This window comes from Balaenoptera musculus, chromosome 21 (assembly GCF_009873245.2).
Source record: "Balaenoptera musculus isolate JJ_BM4_2016_0621 chromosome 21, mBalMus1.pri.v3, whole genome shotgun sequence".
Classification (NCBI taxonomy): Eukaryota; Metazoa; Chordata; class Mammalia; order Artiodactyla; family Balaenopteridae; genus Balaenoptera; species Balaenoptera musculus.
Window position 1 is genome coordinate 9,474,613 of NC_045805.1, and position 20,550 is coordinate 9,495,162.

General features: G+C 39.2%; 1 protein-coding gene across 1 annotated transcript in view; it reads left to right on the top strand.

Moving 5' to 3' along the window:
- Positions 1-20,550, top strand: part of CSMD1 (CUB and Sushi multiple domains 1) — a 1,821,542-nt gene that overhangs the window by 1,308,454 nt on the left and 492,538 nt on the right. Inside the window, exon 9 of the mRNA XM_036838958.1 lies at positions 12,702-12,826. Coding sequence (XP_036694853.1) covers positions 12,702-12,826 — 125 coding nt within the window. The remainder of the gene's footprint in view (positions 1-12,701; positions 12,827-20,550) is intronic.

Below are 20,550 nucleotides of genomic sequence, written 5' to 3' on the forward strand. Positions count from 1 at the left end.
GGTAGTTTTTGGATTTGACTGAGGTCAGTATATTGATAAAACGAGTCTGCGCCCTTTACCTGTCAGTTGCATTCTTTTTGCACCACCTTCCTAAATTCCATCCGGAGGGCTCCCTAATCTTCCTATTTGTAAAAGTGCGGAGGAGAGGAGGGGAGGAGAAAGTCAGGTGGCAGGCATGTGGGAAGATTAGGAAATGAGGATTCGTCAGTTCTTAGCTTACTGATGCCATCTACAGTTTTTTTATGTGTGTTTTTAAATTAATTCCTCAGCTGTCTTTACAGAGCAGACTTCTGTTAAGTGTTCAGTAAGAACTAGAACCAACACTGCCCTTTGCGGGAAGCAGGGAGGGTGCCCTCAGGGTGGAGCTCCCGTGGCTTTGCTGTGGAGGGATCCTAGGGACCAAGACTTTGCTGTGCAGCTTCTTGCTCTGATGAAGTGGACTCCCTCTGGGAGGGCAAGGCATCACCATCTGGTCCCATTGCATAGTCTGGTGTAGGGACAGTTCATCAGATCTTGCTCAGAGCAGACTTGGATAACAGACAAGAGAAAAGGAGCAGGAGATTCTTGGGCCGGTGGGAAGGACCACCTTGTAGAGAGCAGCAGGGCACATGCTGGGAAGGCTGGTTCCAGGGCATTGATGGAGCACGGCAGTAAGTGAGGGCAGCCGCACAGCTGTGCTTCTTTGCTTGTAGTCTTTGTTCCCAGAGGAAGAGGGGAAGAGAAAACGCAGATCACTACCTGGGGCCATGGGTAGAGAGATTGAGGAACCCATCCTTGTATTTACTAATTCATTGGTTTCCTTAACCAAAATGAGCCGAGCCCTTAGAACTGTGACATGCTCCTGAGATAAAAGGAGAAACAAAGAAGGATCAGGAAAGGGATTCCTCTGTTGTAGACAGAATAGAAGGGAAAGGCTCTGGGGAGATAACTTCAGAGCTGAGCTCAAAAGATGAGAAGGACTGCCCCCATCCCACCATACAAAATAGTGGGGTGGGGGCAGTCCAGGCAGACGGAAGCACATGCAGAGACCCTGAGGTGGAAGAACCCTTCCTGCCTCTCTTCCCTAGAGGTGAAAATAAACATTAAGGGCTGAGTCTAAACGAAAGGAAGTTAAAGCAAACACACCAACCAACAAACCCATAGCTGCACAGAGAAAATGGTGTGAGAGGAAGCCAGGCATATCCATCTGTGCAGGTGGTGTTTACGGTTTGATTCTCTACACCTACATGGCTTGGTGTGATTTTAGCATCACCTGCCCCGAGACACCTTTTCTGCTTTCCCCAGGATCCCTGATCTGCCCTTTTCTCAGATTGGCTTGGTCCTACTTACAGTGCTAAATGTGTTAGGTAATATGAGACGTCATTCCTGGGAATGACCCAGTATTAATGTGAGACGGAGGAGAAGAAATTGTAATAAGAAGACGTTTCCTTATTGGGTTGAAGTGGGGCAGGTGATAGAGAGAGGAGGTCTGCTAAGAAACAGAGAAGGCGTATTTAGGGCTTTGAGGAGCATGAGAGGAGAACCATCCTTGGCCCCAGGACCTCACAATCAGGAAGAACACAGGCTCCTGTTCTAGCTGAGCTGTGTTTTACTGACAGCGATTTAAACATCTGGGCTACCAGGTGCAGATACTTTCTCTAGGTCTTGGGGCTTGACTGGAGGCTGATCATCGACTCAGGTTCCCCGCTTTATTTGGGATTCCCTAGAAATCAGCCCAAGGTAAGAAGTGTTAGGGGCAGTTCAATCTCAGGGAAGCAGGAGGGAGGGAAATGGGAGTAAGCCCAGAACATAGGGATGGCGAATAGGAGAGAAGCCATTCACACTTAGTAACCAGCCGGCTGGCTCAGTCTCACAGGTGCCTTAACAGCCTGGGGGCACTGCTGGGGCCTCGCTGTTCACTGCAACCCCTCCAGCACTGTTTCCCACTGGGCAGGAATGTCCCCAAAGCGTCTCCACGTTTCAGGGCCATAGTCACCACATTTCCAGGCAGCTGCTGTGGAACCCAGAGCCCTGACGCACTCGGTCCAGCCAGCACCTGGGTGAGGTGGCTCCTTTCTGTCAGGGGCCCCCAGACCCATGGCTGTGGTCAACAGCAGCACCTGGGATGTGGCTTCACGGCCACAGGGACAGAGCAAGGCCCAGATGGGGAGACGGGGAGGGCGCGTGCAAGCCTGGAGCACCCCATGTGTCCAGCACCTGCTACGCACACACCAGCCCTGGCTCGGGTTACCTTGTCTGTCCTGGATCTTTCCATTGTCAGTCCATCAGTTTGTTGTAACAAGGAGGGCAGGATGATTCAGAATATTGGAAGGCTTTGCACAGAGCAGATACAAGCCTAGAGGAAAATCTTTGCTGTGCAGCCTCTCTGTGTTTGCAATTGTTTTCTGCTCAATCACAAGTATAGGTGATAAGTTTCAGAGTAAGAAAAAAAGACAGTTTGAATCCATGTATTGCATGCTCTGGAGCAGTTGACCCTCTGAGTCTTGTTTTTCTCAAAGTGGGGTTGAGGCACCTCCAGTGATGACTCATCCCGGGGCCCTGGATGAATGCCTGTCACAAGTAAGTAGTTAATGATACTGTTTCCCTCCCTGCCTGGTTAGCTCCTGCCACTCCTGCCACTCATTGGGCCTGGTCATCATATAAAACAGACAATAGTCGCTGCTCGCCCTCCTGGCTGAGGCTGGAGCTGTCCACAGGCTGCAGGCGCTCTCCCCTCCCTCCATCCGAGAAGCTCCCAGGCTTTCTCACTGGAGCTGCAGAGGAAAGAGAACAGCTCATAAAACAGCTCAAGGCCCAGAGTCTGCGGGGTCCTCTTTGGCTTCCAAATGTCAAGTGAAAGAAAGACGTAGAGGCCACTGTTCCCAGGGCGTCAGGAGATTGTCAGGCAGCGGCCGAGGGGCCACAGAGAGATGAACTGAGATGGGAGAAGGGAGTGCTGGATCAGCTTCTCCTAGAGCCTTGATGCGGGTCCAGGCTTACTTGAATCCCCTCTCCCTGCCCACCTGTTCCTTCCAGAAATAGTGCACTAGTGGCTCTGCCTCTGTATGAATGGGTGGGGGTGAATCTGAGGATTTAATATTTCTACTTGGTCAGACAAAAAATGTCCTCTTGTTTTGCTAAATAGTGGATCCCCATGAACTTATCGTATACTCAGAAGATGCAAATTAAATTTCCTCGTGGGAAAATTCACACATTCTTCTAAATGCTGCACATCTGAGAGCTCTCAGAGTCTGAAGATTGCTGGTCATTTGAAGCCCCATTCACGGCGTTAATGTTGCTTGTATTCTGATCGCGGTTAGGGGTCTTTGTTGTGCTATTATTAACGTACAATATCTAAAAATCCTATGAAATATTAGATTCTTTTCTTTCCTTAGGCTAAAGAGATCCATCTACTCTCTAATGCATTCTTAGTGGTACTAAATTGCCTTCAGGCTTGAGGAGATGAGTCTAAAAATTGTCACTATAAAAAGAAAAAATGACCCAGAAACGACACATTATGTGTGAAAATCAAAAGGGTAGTAAGAGGCATTGCGATATTCACAGCAGCCGCACATGCATCTCTCTGATGATGCCATTGTCTGGAAGGCTGTGCAAATTGTACAGTCTGACGACGTCTTAGGAGTGAGGGGTCAGTTTACTCGGACCGTCTTTGTAGCCTGAAATCAGTCGAATGTATTAGAATGTATTAGGACCAGTCTGGCCGTTAGTGGAGAACATACGGTTCAGTATCAAAGTTCCTTTCCCAAGTGGACTCATTTATCGGAGAATCAGTGAGGTTATCTAAAACAGCTTCTTTTGAAATAGAGGCGTGTAATCACAGACACGCGCTTGCAAGGTGGCTGCAGAGATGGGTTTCACGTGCTGCTGTTGGAATTTACTCCCTGCAGCCTTGCACTGTGGTGGCTGGTTGCACATTTAGGAGATGATCTGAATTCATGCCTTTGTCTCCTGTTTGTCCTGTGCAATCATTCTACAAACATCTATCTCAGGGATATCATAAGCACAATAAACTCTGCTGGAGGCTGTGAGAGATTTCAAGGTGAGTGAAACATGATGCTTTCCCTCAGGAAGCCTTGCTCCTGGGAACTGCCTCTCTGTGTGGCCTTTTCCAAGCCTCATACCCTTCCTACTTCTGGCCTTTAGGTTAATATTTCTCAAAAGAAACATTGTGTGGAGTAGTAAAAGAGCTAAGCTGTACCTCAAAGAGAGGGAAAGGAGAAGGGGTGAATCAGGAGAGGACCCCAAGTCTAAAGGGGAAAAACTCTGGAACAGGAAGGAATGGGCCCCTCTTTGGAACAGCAGCAATTGGAAAATACTGTTCTGGACAAACCAGGCTACTTGGAATTCCCTGAACAGATCACCAACTTTGACACCAACGGGGCTTTCTGTGGTGGGTTTCACTCTAGGACACAGATACTCATTTTGAGAAAAATAAATAAATTATAGGGATCTTTTAAGACCCAACCCAAATTTCAGTTTCTGGCAATATCATTTTTTTACCTTTTCACTGAAGGCAAAATCATTTCTCCCATAGTAATTTATATTTATTTACCTCATTGCCCAGTAGTTGTTTGATGAAGTATTTCCTGCCCCCAGTAGTTCATCAATACATCCTTATGACTGGCAGGGCACCTAGTGCTTAAAAGCCTGACCATAACCAGTTGTGAACCAATGCAGGTGAGGTGTAATAAAGGCCGATAAAGAGGATGAAGAGTAGATGGATTTCTTTGCTACCATTATTTCTCAGTCCCATTTTACTGACAGATTGACACATGTAGCCTCAGGAAAGTGACTTGTCTTTTTCCATTTGTTCAGCATGTATTTTCAAGTGCCTGTGATATGCCAGACACTGTTTAAGGCAGTGGGGATATTTTATTTATAGGAGGAGGACTTGAGTCTAAATGTACTAAAGATGTTGAAGAACATTGGAAGTGTTCCTGACAGTTTTCTTCTCATTTCTTTTCTTGTATCAAGTGTCATTTCTTTTCTTCCAAAGTTACAAAAATTCCTTCAAATTCTTCCTACTACAGTTTTCTGGAAGCTTTAGCACCTACTTCCGGAAACTACCTGTGTAACTAATTTTATTTATGGGAAGTAAATATTTTTTAATGATAAAGAAGTAAGAAGGAGGAAGAGGAAGAGAGAGAAAAATGAGAGAGGGAGGGAGAAAGAGGAGGAGGGAGCAGTAGAGATGGGGAAAGTAGGAGGGGGACTTGTATATGATAAGAAGAGTAATATTATTATTTGCAAAGTCAGCTTCAATGCATGTGAGAGGTTTAATTACAGGCCCATGAATTCAGAGTGCAAAACGTAATCTTTGTACTGGGGCTGTAATTAATTTCTTTTTCAATATCCCCATTTAGTCTGAGTCAGAAAATTGTATTTATTCACTCTTAAAGTTTTTGAAATCCGTGATTTCTTAGTCCATCAGGTTTAGTCAGCTGTTCACTTCCCGTCCCCCTCTGCTGATGATGTTATGCCAGGGCTTAAGGAAAGGCCCTCATTTCAATGGTGGGGAGTGGGCATGGCTTCCCCGCCTTATCCCTGCCCCTCGGATCCCTGTCCTGATTGTCCCCGGGCCCCTGGCTGGGCGCACGTCCTCTTCCTGGAGAGGAGATGTTTCCGAGTCTGGGGCTTCCTTTCCGCGAACCACAGCCAACATTCAAGAGGCATGAGCACCCTGGGGACGACCTGCTGTGTCACTCGAGGGCCCAGGGGCTCCACCTCCTAGTCTTAGGCTCCCATGCTGCCTTTTCTTCTTTAGAGAGGCTGTGCCATAAGACACAGACTTGTCCATGGGGTCACAGCTGGGAAAGGGGAACGGGTCTGTGTTAGCCCTGGGGGCCCACACACTGCCCCGGGCAGGGCTCTATCTTGTTCCACTGCCTCACCCAACTTGCTTCCTGGTCCAGGGTGCGGCGGATACCAGGGCACTGCATTCCACAGCCCTGACACCACCTATCACATCTCTGCCTGCTCTGGCTCTCCATGTTCTCCTCCCCTGCCTCAGCTTGGCCTTGTGTTTTGCTTTGCTTTTATGTTTCCTAGTGGGGAATGAGGAATGGGGAACAGTGTATCATCACTGCTCCTGTAAACGTATTTCACACACCTGGATTTAGACACCTATAATTTTACTTTGTGCTATGCCAGTATCAGCATCCTCAGGGTGTAAGTAAAATACAGGAGAAAAATCACAGGTGTGCGTCCTTGTGCCTGCACACACACACACACACACACACACACACACACACACACACACGCACACACACGCACACACACACACACCCTTTACCACTTCACATATTATCCTGCCACATGGTTCCAGTTCTTCTCAAAAAATAGTTACGCAAGAGAGAGAGGAGATATGGAGATATATGTATATGTATAGCTGATTCACTTTGTTATAAAGCAGAAACTAACACACCATTGTAAAGCAATTATACTCCAATAAAGATGTTAAAAAAAAAAAACTGGTGAGGAAGCGTAGGTGACCTTTGTGTCTTGGGTTTCTAGGGATTCTAAATTCTCTTGATGACCCACACAAAATCTTTGAAAATTTATTAAAATTTCAGTTGTTTCCTTTTTATACATAAAAAAAATAGTTAAGGTATCTATACCTTTGGTACAGTGTGGTTCCAAATATAATTTCCCCATGTCATTTGTGTTCATTTTATTTTATTTTATTTTATTTTTTTTTAGGAAGATACAAATATGCAATTTTTCTTTTAGTTGTAATTTAAAAAAATTAAGTGTTATTGTAAATAACGTTAAGCATACAGAAAAATTTAAACAATTTTACAATGAACAATCAATATCTACTCCTTACATTATACCAATAGTATTAAAATATATTTGCTTTATCATGACATTTTATATCCATCAATCAACCCATCTTTTTAATGCATTTTTGATTCAAATAAGTTACAGACATTATTACACATTCCCCTAAATACTTTAACATACATATCATTAAGAAGAATTCCATAATTATTTGTAGTTTTTTTCTTCTGAGGTAAAACTTATATACAGTTGTGGAGAAAGACTGTCTCCTGCCATTTCAGTAAACAAAGGGTGTCGTGGCCACCAAGCCATCGGCCACTGCAACTGCACCCTCACCCTCTACCCCCCAGCAGGTGTGCCCTCAGGAGAATTCAGGACAGAGGAAAACATGATACTGGCCTTATAGTTAGTGTGTTCATTTTACAAAGAGAAATACAGCAAATCCTGACTTCAACTTAGTTCTAAAGAAAGTTTTTTCCTCTAATTTTTGTGTTTTCTGTTGCTTAAATGTGAAAACAGGATAATATAATGTGTTTTTCCTTTTTGCTGCAGATGCAAAATGTGTAAATGCTTACCCCTGATGCCTAAAAATAGTATCTATTTTTTTGTATTTATGAATCTTTAAGTATGTTGTTTGAGCTGGATTTTTTTTAACAAAGAGACAGATATCTATCTATGTATCAGCTATATCAATCTATCAATCTGTTTGTCCATTTAGAAAATTCTAAATGGGGAAACTAGTTGCTTCAGTAGATTCAATCAACACCAGCCAGCATGGATTGAGGTAACAGGTGGGGTCTGCCCATCTAGCCACTCAGGTAGGTGAGAGTCATCTCTGAATTAATGGATAAGTTACACATCACAGCTAAATCAGTCCACATCCTGTTTTGGATTCTAGTTTAATCTTTAAGTTACTTTGTGTGTGTGGGGTTTTTTTGGAAATAGTTATAGTACCAATCTTAAATAAATGCACAGATAGCCATTCTCTAGGAAAACCATATTTGGAAAGAGTTCATTCACCTATAAAGTCTCTTCAAACTATAGGTAAAGTCAAGTAGATGGTGACAAATGAAATGTCTTCATAATTCAAACTTTGAATGATGAGCCTTTCGGAAGTGCTAAGCATTGAAGAAGTGAAAAATGTGTTTTTTTTCTATTCTGTTCTATTATATTTAAAACACCAAATTATTCTGCTTCAACTATTTAACTTAAAATTTGCCATTTGGATATTTATTATCAATACACAATTTATCTTGATCTTATACAAAATCAGTTTTCTGTTATTTTTGACAATTTCCAGCTACTAACAATTATCAAAATTGTATGACAAAATAATTCTTAGGTGTTCTAAATTTACTTGCCAATGGGAAGATACTAATTTCTTTTGTTCTGTTATTTTCTTCTGAGTGCTTTCCAGAAAACCAAATTAATCTTCCTAATGTTATACATATGCCTTCAAACATAGTAATCATAAAATCAAATCATAAATAAAAGCTTGGTTTATTATATATTTGAAGCTGAAAGTGTGCATGGATTTTAAATTGAACTGATTCAAGTGCTAGATAAAACCAAAGCAAAAGTTTGAAATAATAAATTAGAAGTTGGATCATCATCAGTTTCAAGCTCAACCCTGTTCATCACAACGCAGAGACTACTCCTCATCTCCACTCTTGGGAATGAGTTTACCCATCAGTGGCTCTGTTTTCCAACCTGCCGTCAAGCTAAGAGGCGGCTCTTGTTAATAATTTTAATGCTTTGGAAGTAGAGAAGCCTCACTATTTTATCAATTGTTATTTCCAGTCATTTGTCAAAAGGTTTCAAAAATTAAGGACAGAAATTAAAGAATGAGTTCCATATCAGACTCTGTACATACTGAGGACTGATTTCCCCAGAACCCAGATGGAGATTTCTGGACTAGATCTTCTGTGATACACTACAGTGATTATAGAACATTAGGAAGAGTCTTCTACCTTCTGTGGTAGAAGAGGCTTCTGTAGTTTTTGTCTGCTGGAAATCTGAGGAGAGTGTGAACTTTGTTAGGTGTGAGGGAGTTCTGTCTCAATGAGTGAGAGCAAATGGGGCAATCTAATAGTAGGATTTTAAAATACTTTAAAATTTAGCTTGTAATAAAATCAGAAGTACTACAATTATTGCAGTGTAGAAACAAAAGTGTACTTGTGATTCTATTACCACTCTAAAAATAGTTTTATGCCTAATTTTCCTGATATACAGATTCAGATACTTATATAGATAACTGTTATCTGGGGTAACAAGTTTTTATCAAGCTTTTCTCTTCTCTATATCGCTACATATTTTGCTCATTTTTGTAGAAGTGTATTCATTCAAATATATATAAAATAATATAGTCATTCATATTTCTCATGGTTTCCAAAAATAAACTCTGCCCATATTTTCTCCAATTTTGGATGATAAATCTATAATATATTGCCAGAAATGAGATAGAGTAGTCAAAGTTAACACAATTGAATACCTAAAGGAAGTTGATCTGATGCATGAAAAGCATGTATGAAAAAGATGGACATTTTGTTGGAATGGAGTGCACTCCATCAAAACTATGAATGATAGGCTTTGGTAACTGAAGTAAGTGGTTGCCAAAGGGAAGCAGTAATCTCATTTTCCTTCCTTTATGTTTGACCATGCCTAGAAATTGTGTGAGATACTAGCACCTTAGTTTGAGAGGATCATAAAAAATGCTGAAGCACTCTTAAATCCCGACTCTCCCTAACCTGTTATTAATCGCATCATTTGGTGTATTTTGTTTACAGTACTTAACAACACTTTCATTTTCTTCTTATTTGATTTGTTTGTTTGTTTTTTTGTCCTCCGTTAACTAGAATATTATCTCCATGAGATTGGGACTTTGTCGGTCTTACGAATTTCTGCATATTTAGTACCTGGAGTAGGGTGTGGCACACAGTGAATATTCAATAAAAATCTATTGAAAGAATGATGAAAAGTATGAAAACTGAAATTTAGGTAAACAAAGAGAACTGAAGATTGGGGCCTGGAATAGAGAACACGGAGATATAATAGTTGTTTTCAAACCAAATATTTAGATTTACTTCATTTATTCAACGTGGTTCCGGAAGTTTAAATAAGACCAAAGGCCAATGAAATTATGATGTATATGTCTAAAAAGTATAGCTGTTTTAAATAACTGCTGTGACTGACAATGAAAATTAGAATTATGTTTACATTTTGGTTTTTCCACTTTTCCCTTTCAAAAATAATACATATTATGTCCTTATAACACAGTGTTTCTCAAAATTACTTCCATAGAATTGTTTTTTTGTAACTTTTTATTTTCTATTGGAGTATAGCCAATTAACAATGTTGTGATAGTTTCAGGTGCACAGCAAAGCGACTCAGCCATACATATACATGTATCCATTCTCCCCCAAAGTCCCCTCCCATCCAGGCTGCCACATAACATTGAGCAGAGTTCCCTGTGCTATACAGTAGGTCCTTGTTTGGTTATCCATGTTAAATATAGCAGTGTGTACGTGTCAGTCCCCACCTCCCTAACCATCCCTTCCCCCACCCTTCCCCCCTGGTAGCTGTAAGTTCATTCTCTAAGTCTGGGGGTCTGTTTCTGTTTTGTAAATAAGTTCATTTGCATCATTTCTTTTTAGATCTCCCAGACCAGGGCTCGAAGCCATGTCCCTTGCATTGGCAGGCAGACTCTCAACCACTGCGCCACCAGGGAAGCCCAACTTATTGTAGTTTTGACTTGCATTTCTCTAGTAATTAGCGATGTTGAACATCTTTTCATGTGCCTTTTGGTCATCTGTATGTCTTCTTTGGAGAAATGTCTGTTTAGATCTTCTGCTCATTTTTTGATTGGGTTGTTTGTTTTAATGATACTAAGCCGCATGAGCTGTTTGTAAATTTTGGAGACTAATCCCTTGTTGGTCACATCATTTGCAAATATTTTCAACACTCATTTATGATAAAAACTCTCCAGAAAGTGGGCATAGAGGGAACATACCTCAACATAATAAAGGGCATATACGACAAACCTACAGCTAACATCATACTAAATGGTGAAAAGCTGAAAGCATTTCCTGTAAGATCAGGAACAAGACAAGGATGTCCACTCTCGCCACTTTTATTCAACATAGTTTTGGAAGTCCTAGCTACGGCAATCAGAGAAGAAAAAGAAATAAAAGGAATCCAAATTGGAAAAGAAGAAGTTAAACTGTCATTCTTTGCAGATGACATGATACTATACATAGAAAATCCTGAAGACACCACCAGAAAACTACTAGAGCTCATCAGTGAATTTGGTAAAGTTGCAGGTTACTTTCATAGAATTCTAGTTGCCCTGGATATTTAGTGCAAAAGGGCTCCCTGACCAGATAAATTTGGAAAATTCTACATACTTTACATTCTCTTAAGTAGGTGAAACACATTTTGCATATTAAATTTTAGTAAACTGAGGGTCCCCTTTAGAAAAGAAAGATGCTTAATTTTGTTTAATCCAGAATTTTTCAAATTGATTTGACCCTGATTTGATGATTTTTACAGACATCTGTGATGATCCTCTGAGAGTGTTATACAGAAGTGTGGGAAATGCTGCTGTAATGTTACTGGAATAATGTTCACTGTGATATTCCAGATTAGACTTTTTCAATAAGCAGGAAAAGAAAGCATTTGTTTATTTTTTTCCTTATCTTTTATCTATTAATAACTTTACACATAACATGGGCAACTATGCATATTTTCTCTCAAAGACTCTCTTTCATTCCCATTTTTGTCAGCATCAACGTCAGGGTTTGTCAAATGGAAGACACAGGTAGAATTTCCTCTTGTAACAATAGGCTTGTCAGATAATAAAATAATGCTGCACTCAACTCAATGCCAGACAACAGCCTTAGAAGAAGTGATTGGGTGTGCTCAGACCTGATGTATGCCTCTCACATCTTCTCATGCACCTGTTGGTTTGTGATTCTGCAATCACGTTTCGTTACTGCTTACAACCTTAGGGCTTCATGTTTTCAGAGGCAGCTCTGGAGCCAAAGCAGTTTTTCATCTAACTCTAGGCTGGATGGATTGCTTTTTTCTAAATAAAATTATTCTTTTCCTATAAGATGTATTTCTGAAATATAATAGCACTGGCCTCCGTCTGAATTAATTAATTAATATAATTAATGTTTGCAATGATAACAAATTCTTTACTGAGACATTTTTTTCCTTGATTTTCATTGCAAGCAAGTTTTATAATGATGATGATAATACTTAACATGAGATTTATCTCTTTAAAATTTTTAAGTGTACATTACTGTTGACTATAGGTACAATGATGTATAGCAGATCTCTAGAAATTATTTATATTACTTAACTTAAACTTTATACCTTTGAATTAATAACTTCCCATTTCCCCTCTGCCTCCCTTCCCCCCAGCCCCTGGCAACCACCATTCCAGTCTTTGATTGTATACATTTGACTGTTTTTGATACCTCATATAAGTGGAATCATACAGCACTTGTCTTTCTGTGTACTGAGACATTTTCTTAACCCAGGCTTTTTCAGTCTTTTTTTTGGTAAGATATTTATCCACGTGGAATGACATCCAACTTTGTTTTGTTTCCAGGGTTCACTTCTTTCACATGCATTTTCTTACTTAAGCCACAACACATGGTCCTGCCACCTTTGTTATTGTCTTAATTTTAGAGAAGATACCTTAAGGATCATATATTTATTTAGCAGAAGTTGGCAGAACGGAAATTTGAACCCAGGTCTTGTGCTGCATTAGAGGGTTGTATCTGTGAATAATTACTAATGGATCACTTAATGTTTAATATCGTTTTGACGGCATAACAGTAGCAACACTGTGATGATTTTTTTAAGAAGTCTTCCATGAATAATTCGGGTTGTTTTTTGGTTTTGTAATTGCTCAGGGTTGGTGCAAATGTACAGTTCTCCTGTGAGGACAATTACGTGCTCCAGGGATCCAAGAGCATAACGTGTCAGAGAGTCACGGAGACTCTGGCTGCATGGAGTGACCACCGGCCCATTTGCCGAGGTAAGGCCTATGTGATTGCGTCTGCTCAGATACTCTCTTTACTCAGATTTGGCATGCTTTTCTGAACGATTTAAGTGCAAAGCACTGTGTATGAGCAGAGCAAAACGTGGTGATGATTTATGCTTTCATAGTGATGTAAGTAAACAAGAAATATTTTTTGAAATTTTTTAGGAGGCAAACATTTCCAAGGATATTTGTGGTTTTTAAATTTCAGGAAATACATGAGTAAATCTAATCATTCAAACACACACACATACTCGATATAACTTGGTATCCATCTATCTATATACACAGTTTGCATATGTATGAAAATATGTTACATAACCAGATGCTTTGGAAAACTTTATGCATGTCCCTGCAAATCTAAAAATTCTCACTTTGCAATAGTAGTGAAGTTGAATTCTTGGGTTTTGATAGTATCAGTGATAAAGGGAGTTTGTTAGCATGATCTGAAGCCATCATTTTATTATTAAGTCATATTAAACTAGGACATAGAAGAGCAAAATACTGCATTATCATCATCTTCTTCAATGAGGTCAAAGTATGTATTTGTTGCTTCTGTGAAGTACGTGAAGAATTCTACCAGAATTATAGAAGCCATAGTGAACCCAGCAGAAAACTGTTTTGGCTATTTTACTAAGGAAGAATCAATAAAATTAAAAGAAGAACTAAGTATTTTGTTTTGTTTGCATTTTGGCCATAAAATAATTTATGCAAATTGGTAGTTTTAAAGGAAGAAGAAAAAAAAGTACTAAGTTGAACAAGGAATAAAAAGTATATTCTTATATACTTTCATATATAAGAATATCTTATCCCTCCTTATAGTCTTTTTCAAGTGAATGGATTCATAAATTTTTATTTTAAAATGTTCCAGTTGTAAAAAGGTACAATACAAGATAAACAGTGTAAGTTATATCCTGTGAAATGAAGTAGTTGCAAAATACATTGCTAGTTTCATCAAAGCTAAAATACTAGATCGCAGGCTTTATTTAGTATAGTGTACCTTTACCTATAACAACTTGGTGGCTTTTTACATGTAGAAAACACAGCTTTGTAGCATCTGTGCATCCTGAGGGCAGAGTGGGCGTGTGGTCTGGTTGCAGGTGGCCCTTTCCCATGAAAAATTTCCCCTCTTGGAGAAGCACCCATCTCTGGTCAGGAAATGTGTATGGCTGCGCCCCGCCCCGTTTGGTCACTAGACTGTTTGTACACTGATACTAAAGCGACACCATTAGGCTTTCAAAGGAACTGTAGCAAAATCCTTATTCCCATGAAAGGGTGTAAGGTTCATGCCCCAGTTACAAATGAGGACTAAGCTACAGGTATTATCGTTGCCCTAAGGAAAAAATATGCTTTCATTTTCAAATGTTTTTCTTGCTCTTCTATACCAGGAACATATGTCATTATTTTAAAAGCCCACACTAGACAAAACTAGTAAATGTGCATCTGCTTTAAATTGATATTTTAGAGTAACATAAAGGGACTATTGAGTAGGATATTATTTGATTCTTACCTTATTTATGAATCCAGAAGTTTTCCTTTTTTTTCCCCTTTGCCCCAAATCTCATCTACACTCAAAACAATTTCCCAGCACGTTGGCCCCAGCTTATACGCTGATTTGGTTGGTGTCAGACACTCAGGTGCTTGCTCCATCCAGGCTAATGGTGGGACAGTTCCCTCCATCCCCCTGGACCACCAACTGCTCACTTTTAGAGGTAATTAGAGGAGGAGTCATTTGACTTCCTGTTCCCATAGATTCTAATGTCCTACTTTATCATTTTAGAAGAGAAAGCTCTCCCACAGGGTCTTTGTCTGTTGTGTGGTTCTTGGTCTGGTTTCCCGTGGAAGCCTCCTCACCTCTCTCCACACCCACTTCTCTTTTTCACACTCAACTATATTCATCTCCTCTTTCTTCCTCCCAGCTGTTAACTGTTTTGCTTTAATTACATGTACCTTCATTTTCATGGACTAATCCTTTAGCTCTTTTTCAATTTATTAGTTTTAACTTTCTGAAATAATGAGCTATAGCAGCAAGAAATAATTAAGGAAGAGTTTTCTTATAGGATGTATATTTTAAATCTGCATACTAGAACGATAACAGACTGTGTCTAGAGAACAATAAAAAATATCTTTAAAAACACAGTTTTAAAGAAATATGTATTTTAGATCATTTGGAGTAGTACGGCGTTAAACAAAAAAAATTAAAGTCCTGAAATCTCCTAAATAGGAGAATTTGAGATAAACTGTTTAGAATTAGGTGATAACAATTAGGTGACAGAAAACCAAACCCAAGAGAAGCTTAAAACAAATGGAAGTGGATTTCTCTCTTATACAGAAGTTAAGAGCTAGGCAGTACAGGACAAGGATGGCAGGTCTGTTTCAGATATGAAAATTTCCTCAAGGCTCACTCTGTCCTCACTATGGTCACGCCTCCATCCTCATAGTCCACGGTGGTGTCCAAACTCCAGGTGACTGGATGGAGGAGGTTAGAAGAAACAGGGAGAGACCTAGCAGATGTATGCTAACGAGAGTCTGCAGAAACCGTCACATGCATTTCTGCTCATTCTCATTGGCCAAAATCCAGCCAGATATTCTCACCTTGTTGTGAGACTTAGAAACATATATATTTTTTATTCTGTATGTTTAAATATATACCAAACAATTATACTTCTATGAAAGAAAAGGAGAATAGATATTAAGGGAATCTTTGCCATGGGGGTATATTTTTATAAGGAGAAGTGGGATAAATCACTGAATAAATGACACTTTTTTTTTTTTTTTTTTTGCTTTTTTGTATCAGTGCAGGACTATATGTGTAAGCTATATGGATGAAAAAAAGGGTGGAGGTGTGTGTGTAAGGGCTCATCTGTAAGTATCATGGTTAAGCCAGGAACCTGTCCTCCACTTCAACACCCAACTCCCTTTCTCTGCCCTGCACTCACCTCCTGGCCACATGGCCCTCTCACAAGAGGCAGCTTCCTCCTGCAAAGGCAGCAGGAACACCCTTCCCTCTAGTCTGGGTGACAGAGTCTTATATAACATAAGTAATCACCATGTACCATGACCTGATCAATTACATACACAGATGGATGGTCAAACGTCTTAGTGCATCTGTAGGCTGACCCAATAGAGGATCACTTCGAGCAGTCTCTAGAGCAGGGCTCTCCACTAGAAATAAAATGCAAGCCACAGATGTAATTTTAAAACATCTGGTAGCCAGATTTGAAAAGGAAAAGAAGCAGGTGCAGTTAATTTTAATAACATATTGATAATTTATTTAACCCAAAATATTACAAATATCATTTTAATGTATAGTCAAAAAGATTATAGGGAGATGCTTTACTTTTTTCTCTTTCTTTTATTCATACTATGTCTTGGAAATCCAGTGTGCAATTTTATGCTCAGAGCACATCTCAGCTCAGACCAGTGGCATTTCAAGTGCCCAATAGTCAGATGTGCTAGTGGCTACCATGGACAGCGCCACTCTGGCTGTGAAGCTCAGCCCAGTTCCAGTTTTCCCAGCGCTCAGCACGCTTGTGGGTGTGAAGGGAAGCAATGACCTCCATGAGTCATGGGTGGTTTCCTGGCAGGCATCCCTCAGTGTAGAACGTACTTTCTTCTATTAAAGCCCATACATTTTCCAGGTTGGCAACATTTAGGAACCCTGAGTCTGTCCTCATTCCCTCCTTTAAATAGTGTCTCTACTGGCTTTTAATGACTGATTCCTCAATTAAAGAAGAGCTGAAAAAACCTTTCTTTAGGTGGAGCTTTTATGGCTGTTTCTATAAAGATAGCTTTAGCTGTCTAAAATGTAGGGGGAAATGGATAACATGAAACATAATGATGTTTCAAATGCTACCCAAAACAGAACGTAGGGATGTTTACTTAGCTGTCAGTAGGTTCCAGACACCAAGTGCAGTTTTTCAAGTTCATCTTCTCCTCTGTGCTACCCCGTAATACATTGTATATAAGAGGCGAGCACCATGGTTTGGGTCTTCCTGATGCACTCTGAGCCTTTAAAGCAGCCCTTATATTGATCATCTCAGCCACACGTTCTAAATTCAGCTATCTATCAAATGCAATAAAATGCCTCTGGTCTGAGCATTGCATGCATTATGAGATTTCAGCTCAGTCAGTTAAGGAAGGACTGATTCTCAAGGCTCCCTTCTTCTTGAAGGGTCTCTAACTCTTAAGTAATTATCATGCCTTCTCCACAGAAGGAATATCTGATAGAGGCATTTGATAAATTGCAGTGAGGCAGGAGTGATCTTTCACATCTGGACACTGGGTCCTAAGCCAATGCTTACTTACATTAGCTAATTAGCTCTGAGAATGGGAGATGTTACCTTTTCTTCCTGTTACCACAGGGATGAATGGTTGCCATAGCTCAGTAATTACACAAGTGATTTTGTTTGAAATTATGCTTACTTCATTTAGGGATATGAAAACAACCATTATGATTTTTCACAGGGTAAAATATGAGCTGTTTGAAACTGTATAAGTATCTTTAACTAGCAGTAGATTTTTTAAATAAGCAAACAAAAAAGAGAAGAAGAGGATATACTTCTTTTTTTTAAGTAAAATGTTCCAGCTGGCATTTCATTCCATCAATATTTAGGGGGGATATATAGAGAGAGTTTCTTTTAATGCTAAGGCACTTTGATCTGTGGAATTAATATTTTTAGTTGCTCTCTGAGTTGAAAGGGCACATAAGAAAAGTGAAGTGTTTTTTGCAATTCTAACTGTGGTTACATGGAAGCCAATTAGAGCTACCAAGGGTCACAGAATAAAGTTATTATTATCTTGGGATTCCAGGTCAGGTTAGCTCAGAATTACCCTTAACTTATTAACTTTTCACTTACCAAGAACTTTACAGTTTATTCTTCCCTACTCACAGTTTCTGTCCATACAGAAATGACCTTTTAAATAGTAGTGAAAAGACCATTTATACCTGCAAGATGACTTCATTCTACCAGATTAAAGGTCCAGAGCCAATTGTAAGATTATATTTTAATACTGATTATTATATCAGGTATCTGTGAGCACAGAGATTTAAAGAAGCATACACACGTTTTAAAGAAAAAATATTTCCTTGTGATAGATATAAAAATATTGAGAACTCTCAGGGTTTGCTCTCTTAGGAATGTTCATATATAAGAGACATCAGTATTAAGTGTATTTATCACGCTGCACATCACATCCCTGGTACTTATTTATCTTATAAGTGGAAGTTTGTGCCTTTTGACCACCTTCCTCCCTCACACCATCCCCCGTCTTTGTAGCCACACATCTGATCTCTTTTTCTATGAGTTTGTTTGTTCATTTGTTTGTTTTTGAAGTATAATCGCCTACAACACCATGTTAGTTCCTGTTACACACCATAGTGATTCAGTATTTCTGTACATTACAAAATGATCACCATGATAAGTCTGCTTACAATATGTCACCATAAAAAGTTATTAAATTATTACTGCCTATATTCCCTATGCTGTGACTCATTTATTTCATGACTGCAAGTTTGTACCTCTTAATTTCTCACACTTTTAACTTTTACTTTAATTCCAGTGAATTTGGATAAATTTCTGGTTTCGCTTCTAGACTTGTAAGGATTTATACTCTTTACTTGAATGTCACTTGGGAAAAAAACATGTTTTTCTCTATTTTTTATTAAGTTACTGGAAATAACAAAGCCATGTATTTTTATACCACTCCTCTCAAATTCTACTGACATAAAACGACCTGAAAGCTAATGTGAATTTGGTGCTAATTATGTTCCTAGAACCTGCCTGGGAAGTTTGTGACAGCTCCCTTGCATTTGTTTGCCTTCTGCCTGGAACACTTCTGCCCCAGCTGTACACATGGGTCTCCATCCTACACTGGTCATCAGATGTTGTCTTATCCAAACCCTTCCATGCCCACCCTCTTCCAGATATGCTTTGAACCCTGACTCTGCTTTTCTGTAAAGGTCAAATATCCTCCTGAATTAGATGGTCAGGTGTTTAATTGCCTGAGGAAGTCAAGGAACTTAATTTTGTTCTCTCTCTGCTGTATCCTCTATGCCTGAAACAGTGCCCAACTCTTACAAAGCATTTACTGTATATTTCCTTACTCCCTATGCTATGGTGTGTCAGACAATGCGCTGAAGGCTTTACTCGAATTCTTTCCTTCAATCCTTACAGCTATCATAGATGAAGTTATGATTATTATGTGGATAACCTGAGAGGCTTAAAATGAAATAATTTAAGATAAGACATCTAGTAACTTCATAAACCAGGCCTGGAACTCAGGTGTGATTAAGAAAAGCAAGCTCTTAACCTCTGACATACTTTCTGCATTTTGGTTGACAGTCTGGTTATAGACATAAAATCTGTGGTTTTCTTCTAAATCATACAAGATATACACTATCCAGTATAATTCTTAATGTGCTTGAAAAAAGCTTCAGATGTGAGTCCAGATATCCTATTAATTTAAGTTTGGTCAATTAGAATATTATTCTCTTCAACTATTTTGATTAATTAAGTAGTTACTATAGAACAGTAAAGATTCCTGGAACTGATTATACATAAATAGATAAATGACTACTTCAAATTATATAAGATAAATTATGTGAAACAAATGTTTTATACATAATAAATATTCAGTGATTAAATGGATAAATGGCACAGATTGACGTTCAGAATTGGTTAGTTTTATACTCCCTTTCCACTTTCCTTCTTGATCTATATTTCCAATGATCATTTTGTGAATTCTGCTTTTATCTTAAAAACATGTAAGATATAAGCAAAATTTGAGTTTACAAATTTAGAACACTGTCACATGAGTGATATTAGCTACACATTAATTAGGTCGTGGTTATTATCAAAGAACATTTATTAAGCATTTTTAAGATTTAAGTGTAAATTACTTTACATTAGGTGTTATATTTCCAAAAAGGTTTTGACAAGGGGGAAAGCCTTTGCAGGAGCAGAAAGTGATATTCAACTGCAATACGTATAAATGTGTATATACATTTCCATTATGGGAATGCATTTAAATCTTGCTATAAAAACTTGCTTGGCACTAGTATATTGTAATTACCTAATTATTTGCTTAATTAAATACTTTGTTGACTAATCCAATGTGTGTTTAATCCAGAAGCAACTGTTTGGGAAGTAGTTCCCCGTCTGCAAGGACACAGTGAGATTGCTCATCATAATCAGAGCAGGGCGCTAAGCTTTCTCTGTGTCTGAGCAGCTACAGGGGAAGGAGTAGAGTTCACTCTGCTCGCTCCACTATACAATTCAGAGAAATTGAAGCTTGGTGTGACCCTTCCTGCAGCAGAACCAGAGAGTAGAGAAAAAACCCCAGGCAATAGATCATCTGCGGGAGACATGGAAGATAATGTCCAGTCTGTACTTCAACCACCATGTGGATTTGGATAATGGCACACAGAGATCATGATAACTCAAGAAACATTATTATTATCTGATAGCGACTCTACATGTAGATGGTTGAACTTTGAGTTGTGGCCAGTAGAAAATCTGAGAATTGTCTCTGACTAGTAGGAAAGCCTTGATATAAGAAACTAGTACCTAATGAATCGTAATTGGTGTGATGACGGTAGGATGATCACATGATGAAGAGGCAGATGATTAGAATGGGGACGACTTAGAAAGGCAAAGACTGAGGTACTAGCTAAAATTTTCAACAGTTTCCCAAGAAAGAGTATTAGAAGTAAATAATTA